Below are 17735 nucleotides of genomic sequence, written 5' to 3'. Positions count from 1 at the left end.
TACCCAAGTCTTTTTCACATGTGCTGCTGCTTAGCCCAATTCCTCCCATTCTGTATGTGCTTTTTTTTCATTTTTCTTGCCCAGATGTAGGACTTTGCATTTCTCCTTTTTAAATAGTCGCCGCCCATTGTGCAAGCTTTTCTAGATATTTTTGTATACTCCCTCTCTCTTCCCTAGTGTTAATCTTCCTAGCTTTGTGTCATCAGCAAATTTGATCAGTTTCCCATCAATTCCCTCCTGCAGATCATTTATAAGAATGTTGAACAACACTGGGCCTAGGACAGAGCCTTGTGGTACCCCACTTGATACATTCTTCCACTTGGATGTGCAGCCATTTATGACCACTCTTTGAGTACGATCACTCAGCCAGTTGTGAATCCACCTAACAGTTCCCTTGTCAATCCCATATATGGTCATTTTTTCAATAAGTATGGTATGAGATACTTTGTCAAATGCTTTACTAAAGTCAAGATATACTATATCCACCACATTTTCCTGATCCACCCAGTCAGTGATTCTGTCATAGAAGGAAATTAGATTAGTCTGGCATCACTTGTTTGTTACAAACCCATGCTGGCTCTGGTTAATTACTACATTGTCATCCAAGTACTTGCATTCATGTTGTTTAATAATAATTTTTTCAATGATCATTCCCGGTATAGTAGTCAGGCTCGCAGGCCTGAAGTTTCCTAGATGCACCTTTTTCCATTTTTGAAGATAGGGACAACATTTGCCCTTTTGCATTCTTCTGGGACTTCTCCTGTTCTCCAGGAAATATATATATGTTGGTCATTGACGTGCTCAATGTGATTGTTCCCAGCAAGAGAAGCCAAGTAATCTTGAAAATATGATAGCTTTTAATAGCTAACAAAAATACATTATTTTAATGCAAGCTTTCAGATTACTCAGTCCTTCATGAAAGCATAATGGAATGGATCTGAAGAGCCGTGCATATTTATACACACATACTTATGACAAGAAACATACTGGGATGTGAATAGTCACTGATAAGCGAGTGAAGGTTTTATGGTCCCTGAATTAGTGTTGGGGGGGAGAAGGTTCACCAAGCTTGCAGTGTTATCTGTGCTATAGATTTCTCATACTTCCCACTCACGCATAAAATCTGGTGAAGAATTTAGCCCTCTATTAAAAGTGTCAAAAGTTGTTATGAATTTATATTCCCGAATTCTTCTATGGCTTTGTGACCTGAAATTGACTTTCAGTATCATAACTTTCATTTCTTCTATGTCGTGCCCGTGACTAGAGAAATGCTTAGCCACAGGTAATTCTGTCTTTTTCTGTCTAATCGTGTACCGATAAGAGGGCTTCAACAGGACATTTACTGCACATGATCAGGTACACAACATGTGAATGTCTCCAGGATCTTATGTGTGTTGGGGATCCGTATCCTGTCCGCAGTCCGTACAAGTGAGCAGGTCTTGCAGCTCCTTACATTACAGGGATATGTTCCTTTTTGTGTGTCAGAGGGCAATTCGCTCCTGATTATAAAGTTCTAAAGTTAGGAGGTTGCCTGTAACACAGAAGGGGAGGGTCCAGGGATATGGTTTGCAGTTGGTCATCCTTGTGTAGGGTATGGTGGAGTTTCTTTGCGGTTTTCCTTAGTACCTCTAGTTGTGGATTGTAGGTCACTACTAAAGGTACATGATTGTTTCTTTCCTTCTCCTTGTATTGGAGTAGTTGATTCCTGGATATCCTGGTGGCTCTAGTGATTTGGTCATCAATTGAGATGGAATGGTAGCCCTGATTCAAAAATGTCCTTTTAAGATGGTATAATGTTCCTCTCTGTCTGTTGGGTTGGAACGGATCCGGTTGTATCTGATGGCCTGGCTGTAAACGACTGACTTTTTGATGTGTTAAGGGTGGAAGCTGTCCCATCTAATGTATGTCGGCTGATCAATCGGTTTCCGGTATAGGGATGTCTGTATTGAGTTGTTTGAAATTTTTATGGTGGTGTCAAAAAAGTTGACTTTGGTATGTGAGTAGCTTAATGTCAGGTTTATGGTGGGGTGGAATGCATTAAATCTCTCATGGAATTTTATTAGTTCTTGTTAAGTGTTGATCCATATGATTATGATCATCATCATTTTAGCAGAAGTAGGCCAATGGTTTGCTGTGGCAGGAGGCCAGAAAGTCACTCTCCAGTTTTGCCATGAAAAGGATGCATATTGTGGTGGCATTCTACTGCCCATGGGGGTGCCATTGAGTTGCAGGAATATCTCTTTGCCAAAGGAGAAATAATTGTGTGTGAGAATGAATCTTGTAAATTATAGCACAGATTCAGAGGCGACCCCATTGGCCTCAAGGTGTGTCTGGCAGGCGGTCAGTGCATTTCGTGTGTATAAGTATAAGGGCTCCCACACACTTGCAATGGCGTTTTTTGTTAAGGCAATCGTCAATTGGACTTTCTAATGTTAAAAATGCAACGCAATGAACCAAAAACGCAGTTGCGTTGTGTATTTTACAATAGAAAGTCCCATTGACAATCGCGTTAACAAAAAATGCCATCGCAAGTGTGTGGGAGCCCTAAGGACTCCACATCCATGGTGGCCAGGATGGCACCATCTGGGAGGGGACCTACGGTTGACAGTTTGTTCAGTTTGTCTGTGGTGTCCTGCAAGTAGCTAGTTGTATTCCTCACCAGTAGTTTAAGGACACCTTCTACCCATCCTGAAACTTCTTCAGTGAGAGTTCCCACACCTGAGAAAAAAAGCCTCCCTGGGTTGCCAGCTTTGTGTAGTTTTGGAAGCATATAGAAAATTCCAACCCTGGGGTTCTCCCGTATCAAGTCCAAAAGCTTTGTGGAGCCCACAGACAGGCATCTGATGACCCTTCTCAATCCTCTCACATATTTTTGGAGTCGGGTCTTGATCCATTTTTGTGTAGTATCTGGTGTCCGTCAGCTGTCTGCTTCTTTCGTGTGGTCTGATATATTCATGAGGACTATAGCACCACCTTTATCTGCAGGCTTAATGGCATAGATGGCCCTTCTTTCCTGCATGTTGATATTAAATGTACCTTTTCCACTTGTCCAGTATAGTGGATTGCACCACATGCCATGACAGGGTGTCCAGTCAGACTTCTTCCTGACCCCAAGTTCTGCCTGTGTTTGAGTGATTGGAAGTCGTGAAAGAACTCTTGAAGTGCTCAGAAACATCACAAATCCAGATCCAAAGGAAAAGCGATGTCCTTGGGAAAACTGGTACTTGAGAAAGGATCTGTAGAGAATCCAAAGAGAAGTAGAAAAGGGGGGCGCGACTTCTTCTAGGAGTATGAACTAAAGAATTTACTCTTTTATGGAAAATAAGGTGCTGCCCGTCCATGTGGACTTAAAGCGTTACTCTTTTAACCAAGACAATTGTTGAAACAAGATAAAAACTTCACCATTACACAATAAGTTCAGTTAGCTATAAACTTAATTGGTGCAACCAGTGTCAGGCAGCTGCTGGATTTTGTGCTGTCTGTAGTTCGCTCTTCATAAACATCCTAATAGATTCCCTTTAAAGGGGTTGTCCCGAGGCAGCAAGTGGGTCTGTACACTTCTGCATGGCCATAATAATGCACTTTGTAATGTACATTGTGCATTAATTATGAGCCATGCAGAAGTTATAAAAAGTTTTATACTTACCTGTTCCGTTGCTGGCGTCCTCGTCTCCATGGTGCCGACTAATTTTCGCCCTCCGATGGCCAAATTAGCCGCGCTTGCGCAGTCCGGGTCTTCTGCAGTCTTCTATGGGGCTCCGTGTAGCTCCTTGTAGCTCCGCCCCGTCACGTGCCGATTCCAGCCAATCAGGAGGCTGGAATCGGCAATGGACCGCACAGAAGAGCTGCGGTCCACGGAGGAAGAGGCCATCTTCAGCGGTGAGTAGAGAAGTCACCGGAGCGCGGGGATTCAGGTAAGCGCTCCGGTGAGCTTTCTTTACCTCCCTGCATCGGGGTTGTCTCGCGCCGAACGGGGGGGGGGTTGAAAAAAAAAAAAACCCGTTTCGGCGCGGGACAACCCCTTTAATATCTCCTTAAAGAGGTTTTCCCATGATTTTCACAATCTTTCTGTTCTCCTTCATTACTGCTGACCAGGACATGTCACTGCTGCAGCCAATCACTAGCCACATCACTGACATTTTATAGCCAGTGATTGGCTGCAGCAGTCACATGTCCTGGTCGGCAGCAACCAGGAAGGACAGAGTGGTTGTGAAGCAATTTTAAGTAAAGGGAAAATGCTTTTAAATGTTTCCCCTTATTATCTCCTGTAAATTTATTATGTTGTATTTTTGTGGTTTTCACATAGCTTAAAGGGGTTGTCCCGCGAAAGCAAGTGGGGTTATACACTTCTGTATGGCCATATTAATGCACTTTGTAATGTACATCGTGCATTAATTATGAGCCATACAGAAGTTATTCACTTACCTGTTCCATTGCTAGCGTCCTCGTCTCCATGGTGCCGTCTAATTTCAGCATCTAATCGCCCGATTAGACGCGCTTGCGCAGTCCGGTCTTCTCCCTGGTGAATGAGGCCGCTCGTGCCGGAGAGCTGCTCCTCGTAGCTCCGCCCCGTCACGTGTGCCGATTCCAGCCAATCAGGAGGCTGGAATCGGCAATGGACCGCACAGTGCCCACGGTGCACCATGGGAGAAGACCCGCGGTGCATCGTGGGTGAAGATCCCGGCGGCCATCTTAGTAAGGTAAGGAAGAAGTCGCCGCAGCGCGGGGATTCGGGTAAGTACTAAGCGTTTTTGGTTTTTTTTAACACATGCATTGGGTTTGTCTCGCGCCGAACGGGGGGCCTATTGAATTAAAAAAAAAAACGTTTCGGCACGGGACAACCCCTTAAATATTCTTTCCATTCAGGTCCCTACATGATTGATTCATCAAAGATGGAGAAGGACAGAAACAAGATGGTTGAGAGGGTATTAAATCTCACCCTAGAGATAATCCTCCAGCTTACTGGGCAGGTGAGAGATTCTGATGATGTTACATTACATAATTCTTATGGTAATACCAGATGATGTCACTGGAGAGGTGATGGACTCTGGAAATGTCTGCAGTGATATTTACTAATGTCTCCTCATATACAGGATTGTATAGTAGTGAAGAAGACCTCTAGTGATGGCTGTCGGGCCCCATTGTATGATGGATGGGGAGGACCTCTGAGCCCAATCCCAGGGCCCCCAACTCACCCCCGGATACATGAGGACATCAATGTACAGAAGATTCTAGAACTCGCCAACAAGATGATTGAGCTGCTGACTGGAGAGGTGACGCTGCAGGGAATGCTGGGACATTATACAGTAACAGCACTGGAGGCTTCTGGGTGATGACTGTATATTGTGTTGTCAGCTTCCTGTAAGGTGTCAGGATGTCGCTGTCTATTTCTCCATGGAGGAGTGGGAGTATTTAGAAGGACACAAGGATCTGTACAAGGATGCCATGATGGTGACCCACCAGCCACTCCCATCACCAGGTAATAGACAGGACTAAATACACAGGGACTTTATGATCTGTATGTAAAGAATGACTTCGATATCTGTCTGTTTTCTCCAGTTCCATCCAGTAAGAGAAGCCCACCAGAGAGATGTCCCCATCCTCTTCTTCCACAGGACCACCAGGTAGATCGAGATGTCCCTCTGATCTGTAGAAGGCTGTGAAGCTCTTGTCTTCAGTCTTATTAGATATCTTAGACTTGCGTGATGAGGCCGGTGGAGATGGTAGGATTACCACTGACCAGAGACATTACAAGTTGTCTGGATCTTCTCCCAGTTTTCTGTCGGTGGAGACTGCTGGTGGGAATAAGGAGCCAACAGGTTAGATTTATATCTATCTGCTCATTTATTCCCCCTGAGACAAGCAGTGGATGTGTCTGGTAGATGTTGATCTCCTGCACTGAGACAACGTGCAGCGTGTCTAGCCATGACAGATATACATGTGTATGAGGTTCCTGAGAGGTCATTGAGCCGTCATCTAATATCTATGCCCAACTTCTAGACCTGCAGCCATGTGGCTATCAGAGTAGTTAGAACATAACCTACTCAGGCAAGAGGTTTCCTACTGGACCTTCTATGGACAGCCAGCCAAAATTACGTCACCCAGATGTATGGTGTGGTTCAGTAACATTTTTCGGTGTTTATAGAATTGGCGACAATGGTATAACCAGCTGTGTTATCAATCTGTCATCTTACAACCAAAGTAATGTGGAGCTCAGTGTTCTCTCAAGGGGACTTTCTTTTTGTCCCACTAAAACGCTCAGCAAAACAGAACTCTGCAGTTACATGGAGGAATATTTCAGGAGACTAAGACTGAAAGAATTTTTCCATGATGATGAGGAGACCGGACTTTCAAGCACTCAAATAAAGGAGTAACTAGGGGTCAAGAAGAAGCCTGATTGAACACCCCCTCTTAGCCACAAACCCACTTTGGTCACAAATATAGATATAAGGTGCAATCTACTATACTGGACAGGCAGAAAAAGGAAACTTCTAATACCAATATGCAGGAAAGAAGGGCCATCTAAGCACTCAAAAACAACAAGGAGATCACCATTAGGCCTGCGGCTAAAGGTGGTGCTATAGTCCTCATGAATACATCAGACTACACAAAAGAAGCAGACAGCTGACACACGAGATACTAGACCAGACTGGATCAAGAGCCGACTCGAAAATATGTGTGAGAGTTAAGAAGGGTCATCAGATGCCTGTCCGGGGGCTTTGCAAAACTTTTGGACTTGATACCGGAGAACCCTAGGAACTCCCAGCAGCATTTTGGGAGGGCCTAGCAGGTCGCATCAAGGATGAATTAGCTGGTCTCTAGGTTCCGACTTCTCTGAAAGCCTTGATTTCCCTGGTCAAGAGAATTGCCCTGCAGTTTCAGGAGAGATCCAGGGAGATCTCGTGAACACATCTCTTTCAAGGCTTTCTGAGGAGGAATGCACATTTAGGCGTATGACGAATCTATTGTATGTATTGTGGAGATCCAGGTCATCGGGTTCATGCTTGTTCCCTCAAAACAAGGAGACTCCTTCACCTACAGCCAGTAGCAGAGGCTACCCCAGGTGAAGATTACTTTTCTCCAGGCTGAACTTACCAGAAACCTTGACTCTTGCCAGCGCCCAAATATCTGTACCTGCTTTCCCACATTCTGCCTCAACTGGGAACTTCGTACAATAAGCCTTGATGTTGGGGAAGCTGGACAAAAACTAAAAGCGTGGATGAGAGCTCATTGCCACACAATTAAAGAAAGAAAGAATTCCATATGGTGAAGCATTTTTCTAGTCACGGATACAACATATGAAGGTTATGATTCTTAAAGGCAATTCGGAAAAAAATGGGGCAGAGTAGATCCACAACGAATATATGAATGTCACTGAAGGGACCCCTAAAACTTTTATTAATTGTTATACATATATATCCTATAGGTGGTGGGGAATTATTAAATCCACCTCTGAAGAAATCTTAAAAAATATTTTGAGAGAACAGCTTTTTCACCATGTGTCTATTTGCCACACAAAAAAAATGACTATTGATTGTTAGACACACCCCTTTGACAGGTGATTTCCATAGAATGCATAACTCTGTGTCATCCCTATATAGTATGAATGGAAGATCATCATAGGAAACTCTTACATTAATTGGTTGGAAAGAGTCCTAAATAGGCAAAAGACTAGTGACGTCCTCTATAAAATATGCCAAGGGTGCTAGGTACCATGAAACTTAGAGTAAGACAGATTGGAAGAAGGGAGACCTAGAGTTATTCAGTAGAATAACTGGAAACTCCTATGTATGCAAGCAATGTTGCGAGGCTAGTCTCTCTGCTACTTGGTCCTTAATCAAACTACTGGAAATTTGGCCGGATAAGGCTTGAGACCTAGCTAGCTATCTGTGACAAATCTCACTTAATTTTTTAGCTAGGTAGAAGCCCCATAATCCCAAGAGCAAAATAACAAAAGAACGCTGTAGAATCTCCAGCCTTGATGGTAGGCTGGAGAGCAATGACGGAGCCAACTTAAGTGCTCGAGTTTTAAAGTCTTCATCCGGTCCTCCCATTTAGGGGGTAGGTATCCCCTTATACAATTGTAACCAAGAGTGCATAAATGGGTGGATCGCACAGGAACGGCTCCAAAGAAAGATAAATACCATCAGAATGATCACATTAAGTCCAAGGAGAAGCCAACATAGGCCGGCTGCAGACGACCGGGTTAGATCCGGCTGCGAGAATTCTCGCAGCGGGACCCGACCCGAGTGCCTGCAGAGAACAGCGCGGGCACTCGCCTCTCCCGCGGCCCCAGCTCTTTCATGTGCCGGCAGCCGGCGCATGCGCAGAGCGGGGCCAACGGCCGGTGAGTGGTGTTTCTCTGCGGGGCTCGCCACGAGCATGCCACGATTTGTTTGCTGCACGAGATTTCACACGGCCAAATCGCGGCCGTCTACATAGGGTTGCGTTTGTTAACGCAATCCTATGGCAGCTTCCAGGGGCGGAAATTCTGCGGGAAATCCCGCCGCGGAATTTCCGCTCGTGTGCAGGCGCCCATAACCCGCAAGTAAATATGAGATGTCTCTACTACTCGGGATCAAATACCTTTACAAGGGAAAGCACCCGATGAGCGCTGGAGGTATACGCACTCCGTCAATGGGGTACCGTCTCCCGTAAAACATGATTACATGATAATCACATGTCACATCACTATGACACGATAATGTCAGCGTGCTCTTACATGAGGAAGTGGCGTGGCTCCGGGAGCTGATGGTCATTTAGTGTAGAGCCATAGCAACATGCCATTGTTACGTGACGATGCGGCAGACAGGAAAAACTGTTTAGAAGAGAAAAGTAACAGCATTCCACTGAGTCATGTGACCCCTGTCCGCAGCGTGGCAGCGAGAATCCGTTGCCATAGACCTATGAATACTAACACTGCAAAGAAGAAAACAGAGTCCATAATTATGGAGAGTGCCATATATGAGGCATGGAAAAATAACACATGAATGACAAGTGAATCAGATGTGTGAAAATGATGATAGACATCTGATTCACAATAAAAAGGCTATTTCCAGGAGTCAACAGTGGTGTATTCATAGGCATATCACCATTGATGTTTAATGACCGGAGTTTCCCCTCGGGTATATCAGGATAAAGGAATATTAGTAATCAAGGATGTTGAGAATATCAAACTTAATAGTTCATGCAGCAAACTCGACTTTCAGGCAATAACATGATTAGTAATATTAAAATAAGCTCATTAATGAAAAGCTTGAACAGTGGGCAACAACTAACAGGATGGTATTTAACAAGGAGAAATGCAAAGTCCTACATCTGGGCAAGAACAATGAAAAAAGCACATACAGAATGGGAGAAATTGGGCTAAGCAGCAGCGCATGTGTAAAAGACTTGGGTATACTAATAGATCACAGACTGAACATGAGTCAACAATGTGATGCAGCAGCCAAAAAGGCAAACACAATTCTGAGATGGATCAAAAGGAGCATAGAGTCCAGATCACACGCTGTAATTATTTTCTTCTATACTTTCTTGGTCACATCTAATTTGGCACTCGCCGGCTGTTTTTTCTTTCCTCCGCTCCTGAGGACACATTGAACATCGCTTTGGGCAGATGGAGATAAAGCTAGAGGAATCTCTGTGGGGGCCTCAAATAATGTCAGAATAATTACCACATTACCCACTGGGACAAGAACATTCCTACTGGACCTTATGTCCAGCTAACTCTGGAGCAAACCAAAATAATAATAATAATCTTTATTTGTATGGTGCCAACATATTCTGCAGCGCTTACATAGACAGGGGGAATACATAAAGACAAAAGGACAAAAATTACAGAACCACGGTTACATAGTAATCAGTTGATGGAGACAATAGAGGTGAGGGTCCTGCTCCAACGAGCTTACATACTACAAGTAGTGGGGTGATACAGAATGTAAAGGGGCTGGAGATGTGCACGGTATGGCGAGGTGGAGAGTGAGGGATGCTATACGCATAGACAATGGTCAGACATTTAGCCGTGTGACAGCAGAATCGGTATGACTGCGGGCACAGTTTATGATGGCTAGCAGGGATTGCAGTCAGTAGATCAGGGAGCATGTTATCAGGCAGCATACAGAGGAGTTTGGTTAGGGAATGCGGTATGCCTCCTTGAAGAGGTGCATTTTTAGAGCACGACTGAAGTTTCTCGAGTCCTGGATTGCCCGGGTAGCTCTTGGTAGTGCATTCCAGAGGACTGGTGCTGCTCTAGAGAAGTCTTGGAGGTGGGAATGAGAAGTTCGAATTAGAGGTGTGCGCAGTCTACTTTGCTTAGTAGAGCGGAGAGTCCGGGCTGGGTGATGGATTGAGATGAGGGAGGCAATAAAGGGTGGCGCTGCGCTGTGCAGGGCTTTGTGGATGAAGGTAGTGAATTTAAATTGAATTCTGTATTTAACGGGCAGCCAGTGCAGTGACCGGTGCAGGGCAGAGGCGTCCGAGTAGCGGCTGGACAGGAAGATGAGCCTGGCTGCTGCATTCAGGATATATTGGAGGGGGTAGAGTCTGGTGCAGGGGAGGCCGATCAGCAACGAGTTGCAATAATTGAGCCAAGAGTGGATGAGGGCAATGTTTTAGTGTGTCCACGGTGAGAAAAGAGCGGATTCTTGTGATGTTCTTGAGGTGCAGCTGACATATTCGGGCCAGAGATTGGATGGAGGGGGTAAATGAGAGATCGGAGTTGAATATGACCCCAAGGCAGTGGCCATGCTGTCTGGGAGTTATGGTGGTGCCACACACTGAGATGGAGATGTCAGGATGAGGTCGGTTAGGGGAGGGTGGAAATACCAGTATGTCAGTTTTAGAGAGGTTTAGTTTTAGGTAGAGAGAGGACATAGTGTTAGAGACAGCGGACAGACAGTCGGTGATGTTTTGGAGGAAAGGTGCAGAGATGTCACGGGAAGAGGTGTAGAGCTGGGTGTCGTCAGCATACAGGTGGTATTGGAGGCCAAATCTGCTGATGGCTTGTCCAATAGGAGCTGCGTAGACAAAGAAAAGAAGGGGGCTGAGGACCGAGCCCTGGGGGACCCAACAGCAAGGGGAAGAGGAGGAGAGGTAGAGCCAGTAAAGGAGACGCTGAATGAGCTGTCAGGTAGGAGGAGAACCAGGAGAGAGCAGTGTCCTTTAGGCCGATGGAGCGAAGCATACTGAGGAGGAGTTTGTGGTCAACAGTGTCAAATACTGCAAAAAGGTCGAGGAGGATCAGTAGGGAGTAATCGCCCCTCGATTTGGCTGTCAGTAGGTCGTTGGATACCCTTGTAAGGGCAGTTTCTGTCGAGTGGAGAGCGTTCTCTGATAGATAGCTTACAAGGAGGGAGTAAACTAGGCATTCTAGTAGTTTGGAGATGAAGGGAAGGTTAGAGATGGGTCGGTAGTTGGCAGCATCAGTCGCATCAAGAGTCAGCTTCTTTAGCAGTGGGGATATGATGGTGTGTTTGAAAGAGGAGGGAAAAATGCCAGAGGTCAGAGAGTGATTGAATATAGTGGTGAGATGGGAGATGACCACTGGGGAAAGGGATCGGAGGAGGTGTGAGGGGAAAGGGTCGGCAGCTTAGGTGGTGGGGCGAGCAGAGGAAAGCAATTAGGAGACTTCTTCCTCTGTCGTTGGTCTGAGTACAGACAGTGAGCAGGAGCTAGATGCAGTGCTGACAAGACTAGGGTCAGGGCTAGTCTGGGGTTGGGAAGTTATTTCCTGACGGATGTCATCAATTTTCTTTTTGAAGTAAGCAGCCAGCTCTTCAGCACTGAGATCCGTCACCGGGGGCTGCGGTTTAGGGCTGAGAAGGGAGTGAAAAATATTAAAGAGCCGTTTAGGGTTGTGAGATAGAGAGGAGACGAGAGGTGAAGTAGACTGGTTTGGTGCGGCGGAGGGCGAGGTTGTAGGTTCTGAGCATGCATTTGTAGTGGAGAAAGTCTGCGGACGTTTGCGATTTCCTCCACAGCCGTTCAGCACTTCTAGAACACCGCAGGATGAAGCGTGTTTGAGGCGTGAGCCAGGGTTGCCGCGTTCTACATCGAGTGACTCGGGTCATGGGGAGGCACCGCTTCATCTAGGACATGTTTGAGAGCGGTGTTGTAGTGATAAAATAAATTCACATAAGTATGGGGAGGTTGAGTAAGCTGTAAATTTTTTGGTTAAAATGTGAGGAAATATAGAATTCCTTATCTAGATCTTCTCATCACTTACAGCTAACTAGGAAGAATTAGAAAGTGAAGGGAATGTTTACATTAGTTGAGCAATTAAAGGGGCTATCCAGTTACAGGACAGCATCCCTTTAATAGGGCTGCACGTGATAGAATAATAAACTGAGCAGTGCTTACCCTTCCATCGCGACTGTGATCCAATGCTGCAGTCCCGCTGTGGTCCTGACATTTTTTGTGATAGCTGACATCACAGGAGGTCGAGTAACCATTGCAGCCAATCTCAGGCTGCAGAGCCGCGCTCCCAAACTCCTGGCATCCTGATACTCAGAATCTGAGAACTGATACCTGGACCGGCTTCATGAAGTTTGACTTGCAGATAAGCTCCAATTGTGGAGGTGAGCCATGCCGGCCGCTCCCAGCATGCAGAGTGATGGCTATCTTCCTATACAGAAAAACAGGAGACAGCGGTCAGTCTGTATGATGTGGGAGGGAAACGCCAGCACAGCCCCCTCCGTGACTCAGAGCTCAGCTCCAAGCCAAACTGCATGAATTTGGTGAAAGAAACTCTTTAAGGAGCAATTATAGCCTAAAAACTGCATCCCCTTTGACATGACTGATAACTACTGCTGTCGGGTCATTTTTGGTCGTCATGATGATTAATGATCTTAGGAATAAGGAAATAGTGACTGGCAGCATTCAGCAATGTAGAAAAATACAAAATTTATTTCCCCATTACAAAAATTACGGCACATATATCCTCACATAGAGCCAGGCAAAACAGTGTGCAAAAGCCAGTCAGGAAGCCTAAACCAGAGAGGCTCCAAGGGTGCAGTCAGGAATAAGGAAATAGTGACTGGCAGCATTCAGCAATGTAGAAAAATACAAAATTTATTTCCCCATTACAAGAATTACGGCACATATATCCTCACATAGAGCCAGGCAAAACAGTGTGCAAAAGCCAGTCAGGAAGCCTAAACCAGAGAGGCTCCAAGGGTGCAGTCAGGAATAAGGAAATAGTGACTGGCAGCATTCAGCAATGTAGAAAAATACAAAATTTATTTCCCCATTACAAAAATTACGGCACATATATCCTCACATAGAGCCAGGCAAAACAGTGTGCAAAAGCCAGTCAGGAAGCCTAAACCAGAGAGGCTCCAAGGGTGCAGTCAGGAATAAGGAAATAGTGACTGGCAGCATTCAGCAATGTAGAAAAATACAAAATTTATTTCCCCATTACAAAAATTACGGCACATATATCCTCACATAGAGCCAGGCAAAACAGTGTGCAAAAGCCAGTCAGGAAGCCTAAACCAGAGAGGCTCCAAGGGTGCAGTCAGGAATAAGGAAATAGTGACTGGCAGCATTCAGCAATGTAGAAAAATACAAAATTTATTTCCCCATTACAAAAATTACGGCACATATATCCTCACATAGAGCCAGGCAAAACAGTGTGCAAAAGCCAGTCAGGAAGCCTAAACCAGAGAGGCTCCAAAGGTGCAGTCAGGAATAAGGAAATAGTGACTGGCAGCATTCAGCAATGTAGAAAAATACAAAATTTATGCTGCTGGGAACCTCTTTTTTCTACTCGATGATTAATGATCTTTTCAGGTCATGTAAAACCTTCCACACGACTTCTCCAACCGTCTGCTGACTTTTACAATATTTGTCTCACAGCTTTTGTATCAGGATGAAGATCTGACCGATATTAATGCTACAGAGACAAATGTGAGGGGTGATCAGCGGTGTAAAGAGGGGATTCCTACAGGTAACCGCCCAGGTGAGTAGTAACCACTAAATACAGCTGAGGGGAGCTGACTATTTCTCTATGGAAGAGTGCGAGTATTTAGAGGGACACTGGGATTTGTTCGAGGATGCCACGATGAAGAGGAGACCTCTCTTGATTATAGAGGAAAGCAGATATGACCGTTAACTAGATTCACCTATCATCACACACATAATGTATTCAGGCTCTGGTTATTTCCTATAGATGGATCCAGTAGGGGAAACCCACCAGAGAGATGTCCCAGCCATCCATATTCTCAGGACTGCCGAGAGGAAAATGTCCCAGAGAACCAGCAGGTAGATGACGCTGATGTCTCATCAGAATCTGACTATAAAGTGATGGAACCAAGGATCATTTAACTTTTTTTTTCTCTTGTTTAGTGTGAAAATATGATTGATATTAAGGTTGAGGTTAAAGATGAAGCAGAAGAGATGGATATAAGGGCTGATCAGCAGTGTAAGGAGGAAGGGGGTTCACTGAAGGTCACCTAGAGCCCATCATCTGCTCATCATATGCAGATAATCTATTCTGTCACTGTGTGTTTCCTACAGATGGACTCATGGAAAGAAACCCACCAGAGGAATGTCCCAGCAGTCTATATTCCCAGAACAGTCCAGAAGAAGAACCAAGTGTTCCAGAGAACCAGCAGGTAGATGAAGCTGAGATTTCTTCATATCCTTTTATAGAAAGCTGCATTGCAATCTATAAACTTGTCTATGCTGGTTTTCATATTGATGGCTTTTGTAGGTAGGGGTTATAGATGATGTCTGGTTTCATGAATCATATTACTGAACTTCCACCTGTTTAGAAATCCAATTGGTTATTGAGATTTAGTGTGGAACAAATGTAAAGTTCTGCAGTGTAAATCACAGACTAACTGCATGATTCCAATCAGCTGGTGCTAAAGCTAACAAAATATCGTCATGTACAGAAGGAGGCATTTAGTCAGCTGCTATATTCATAGAGTTGCAATCAAAATTATTCTATCCCCATAGCAGATTAGGTTTATTAGCCAACTTTACAAACTTTTTTGGTTTGTTTATTTTTGCAATCAAACATGAGTAATGTAAATGGCTCAACACAACTAAAATAACAAGTGGTCCTCTGACTTCTCCACAAGATGCCACACAAGCGTTGGGCAAAGCGCTGCAGTTTCAATCACCGTGCTGTGCCCCGCTTTTACTTTGCGCTGAAAATGCTGCACTAATCGCAGTAAAAAGCCCTGTGTGAGGCCAGCCTAGCTGCCATCTCCGAATTTTTCACCCCCTGAATAGAATCCCTCACAACAGCACACATTTGGAAATCAGTTGCTGCCTCAAGCACAGCGGATGCAACTAATCAAGGGCTTCATTAGTTGCATCAGGTGTGCTTGAGAGAAAACACATCAGATACCTGGACTGGCAAGAGCTTTGCTGACTGTGATGTTTGATTACATGTTAGAAATACAGATGAGTGAAGAGACTGGTCTAAAAAGGTAAAAAAACAAACATTGCCTTGTGCAAGCAAAAAAAAAAAAGAGTGCAAAAGATCAGAGTCACCGAATGTTCCTAGAGATATAGCTGGATGCAAGCTCAATGTTACAGGAACACTGGCTACACTATCTAGACATGGCAGAAAGAGTCACCACTAGATACTGGAGGAGGCAGTTGGTCAAAAACCCTTCAGTGGCTGCAAAAGGCCTGCAGCAAGATCTGGTGGCAGCAGCACTGGGGTTCCCGTTTATACAGTAAGATACATACTAAAAGCTGAGCTCCAACACGTCCATCTCTACAGACCCAAAAGCACAAGGACTTTAATGAGCGCTTACACGAAAATAGAGAGTCTAGCAACACCAAATACATCTGGCTGCAAATTACAACTAGTTGTCAGAGAATTACAGAGTAAAATAGTATTTTAGGCTGAAAAAAGACACCCGTCCATCCAGGTCAGCCTACTAACCCCAATATTCATCCAGAGGAAAGAAACCCCCCCCCCCCCCCCCTCCCCGGCCCCCAATGAGTTATAAGCCAACTTTCCTCATTTTAGGGCAAAAAACTCCTCACCGACAATCAGAATAATCCTGGGACCACCAACCCTTCTGAAGTAATCAGTGATATAACATGTAATATTATTACACTCCAGGCTCCTCTTGTACTCTTTTATTGAGTTCTTCATCGCCCACGTCCTCCGGCAGAGAGTTCCATAGTCTCACTGCTCTTACAGTAGAGAAACCCCTTCTATGTCGAGTAGAAACCTTATTCCCTCTAGATGCAGAGAGCGCCCTCTTGTTACAGTGTCAGTCCTGCGTATAAATAGATAAGACAGATCTCTCTATTGTTCCTTGATATATCTATATATAGTTTTTAGAGCGCCCCCTTGCTATAGTCCTGGGTATAACTAGATAAAGGGAGAGATCTCTGTATTGTCCCTTGGTATATCTATACAGTTATAGTTATTAGGTCACTTTTTTTTTTTACTAAATAACCCCAATTTTGACAACCTCTCGTAGTTTTGTTGTCCGCTGATTCTAATTAATACTTTATTCGCTTACCTTTTAAATCGCTCAAGCTCTGCTATGTCCTTCTTGAGTACCGGTGCCCAAAACTGTCCACAATATTCCATGTGTGGTGGGACCAGTGACTTGTAAAGAGGAAGAACAATGCTCTTGTCATGCGCCCCTAGATCTCTTTGATGACCCCAATGATTCTATTTGCCTCGGCAGCAGCTGCCTGACACTAGTTGCTCCAATTAAGTTTCAGTCAACTAAAGTCCCCAAGTCCTTCCCCATCTCAGTGTTGGGCTTCTTTTACACGAGCGCATAAATGGCGCGTTTTTACACCCGGTAATATATACGCGCCCATGAGAGGCATTGATTTTCAATGCACTCAATCACACAGGCAAATACACGGCATGTAAATATGCCGGCAGCGTGAAATATAGAACATATACACGGCCGGTGTATATACACTCAGCCAAAAGATAGTTCTGGAACTGTCTTTTGGCCCATATACGCTGGCTGGTCCTATAGACTCCTACGGGAAAGAGAAGGGAGGGGGGGGGGGCATTTTTGCAGCGTCCAACACTGCAAAAAGCTTCCAGGTGCCTCTATACAGGCACTGGAAGGCATCCCGAGGATTTCGGCAGAGCGAGGGATTTCTGGGGTGCAGCATATATTTTCACTAAAAACGACGCTCACGGTCGTGTGAATGGACGAGAAAACGCTGGCCGGATCGCGGAAAAATGCCCTTTCAGGTGCTTATACGGAGCGGGCATGAAAACGTAAAAACAGCATCGCCATTTATGCGCCGTGTGGAAGAAGCCTCACCCAGTGGTTTCCGGTTTGGTCTGTAATGGTAACATGTATTTTCCTTGTCCATTCAGATAATCATAACCGTTAGACCTGAGAGTCTTAATTAATATTAGGAACAGTGTCCGTATAAAAACATAACTCTATTACCGTACTTGTCCGATAACAAGACATCTGCATGTAAATCTGGGATCATAATACAGTTAAGGAAGACAATAAATCAGAAATCCCCTTGTCAGATAATCCTGGAGACAAACACATTTAAAGGGGTTGTCCCGCGCCGAAACTGTTTTTTTTTTTTTCAATGGCCTCCCCCGTTCGGCGCGAGACAAACCCGATGCATGTGTTGAAAAAAAAAAACGGATAGTACTTACCCGAATCCCCGCGCTCCGGTGACTTCTTACCTACCTTGCGAAGATGGCCGCCGGGATCTTCACCCACGATGCACCGCGGGTCTTCTCCCATGGTGCACCGTGGGCTCTGTGC

General features: G+C 44.9%; 2 protein-coding genes across 2 annotated transcripts in view; both read left to right on the top strand.

The window, feature by feature from the left end:
- Nucleotides 1-17735, top strand: part of LOC136629093 (zinc finger protein 850-like) — a 585720-nt gene that overhangs the window by 109618 nt on the left and 458367 nt on the right. The gene's annotated exons all lie outside the window — the stretch shown is intronic.
- LOC136629117 (zinc finger protein 665-like) overlaps nucleotides 1-17735 on the top strand; it is a 32725-nt gene that overhangs the window by 7004 nt on the left and 7986 nt on the right. The window contains exons 2-9 of the mRNA XM_066605252.1: nucleotides 4867-4970; nucleotides 5094-5273; nucleotides 5356-5479; nucleotides 5560-5624; nucleotides 13855-13957; nucleotides 14168-14259; nucleotides 14344-14419; nucleotides 14515-14612. Of these exons, the coding sequence (XP_066461349.1) occupies nucleotides 4875-4970; nucleotides 5094-5273; nucleotides 5356-5479; nucleotides 5560-5624; nucleotides 13855-13957; nucleotides 14168-14259; nucleotides 14344-14419; nucleotides 14515-14612 (834 nt within the window). The 5' untranslated portion in view covers nucleotides 4867-4874. The remainder of the gene's footprint in view (nucleotides 1-4866; nucleotides 4971-5093; nucleotides 5274-5355; nucleotides 5480-5559; nucleotides 5625-13854; nucleotides 13958-14167; nucleotides 14260-14343; nucleotides 14420-14514; nucleotides 14613-17735) is intronic.

The sequence above is a fragment of the Eleutherodactylus coqui genome, chromosome 5, assembly GCF_035609145.1.
Source record: "Eleutherodactylus coqui strain aEleCoq1 chromosome 5, aEleCoq1.hap1, whole genome shotgun sequence".
NCBI lineage: Eukaryota > Metazoa > Chordata > Amphibia > Anura > Eleutherodactylidae > Eleutherodactylus > Eleutherodactylus coqui.
This window is presented reverse-complemented; position numbering and strand designations above follow the sequence as displayed.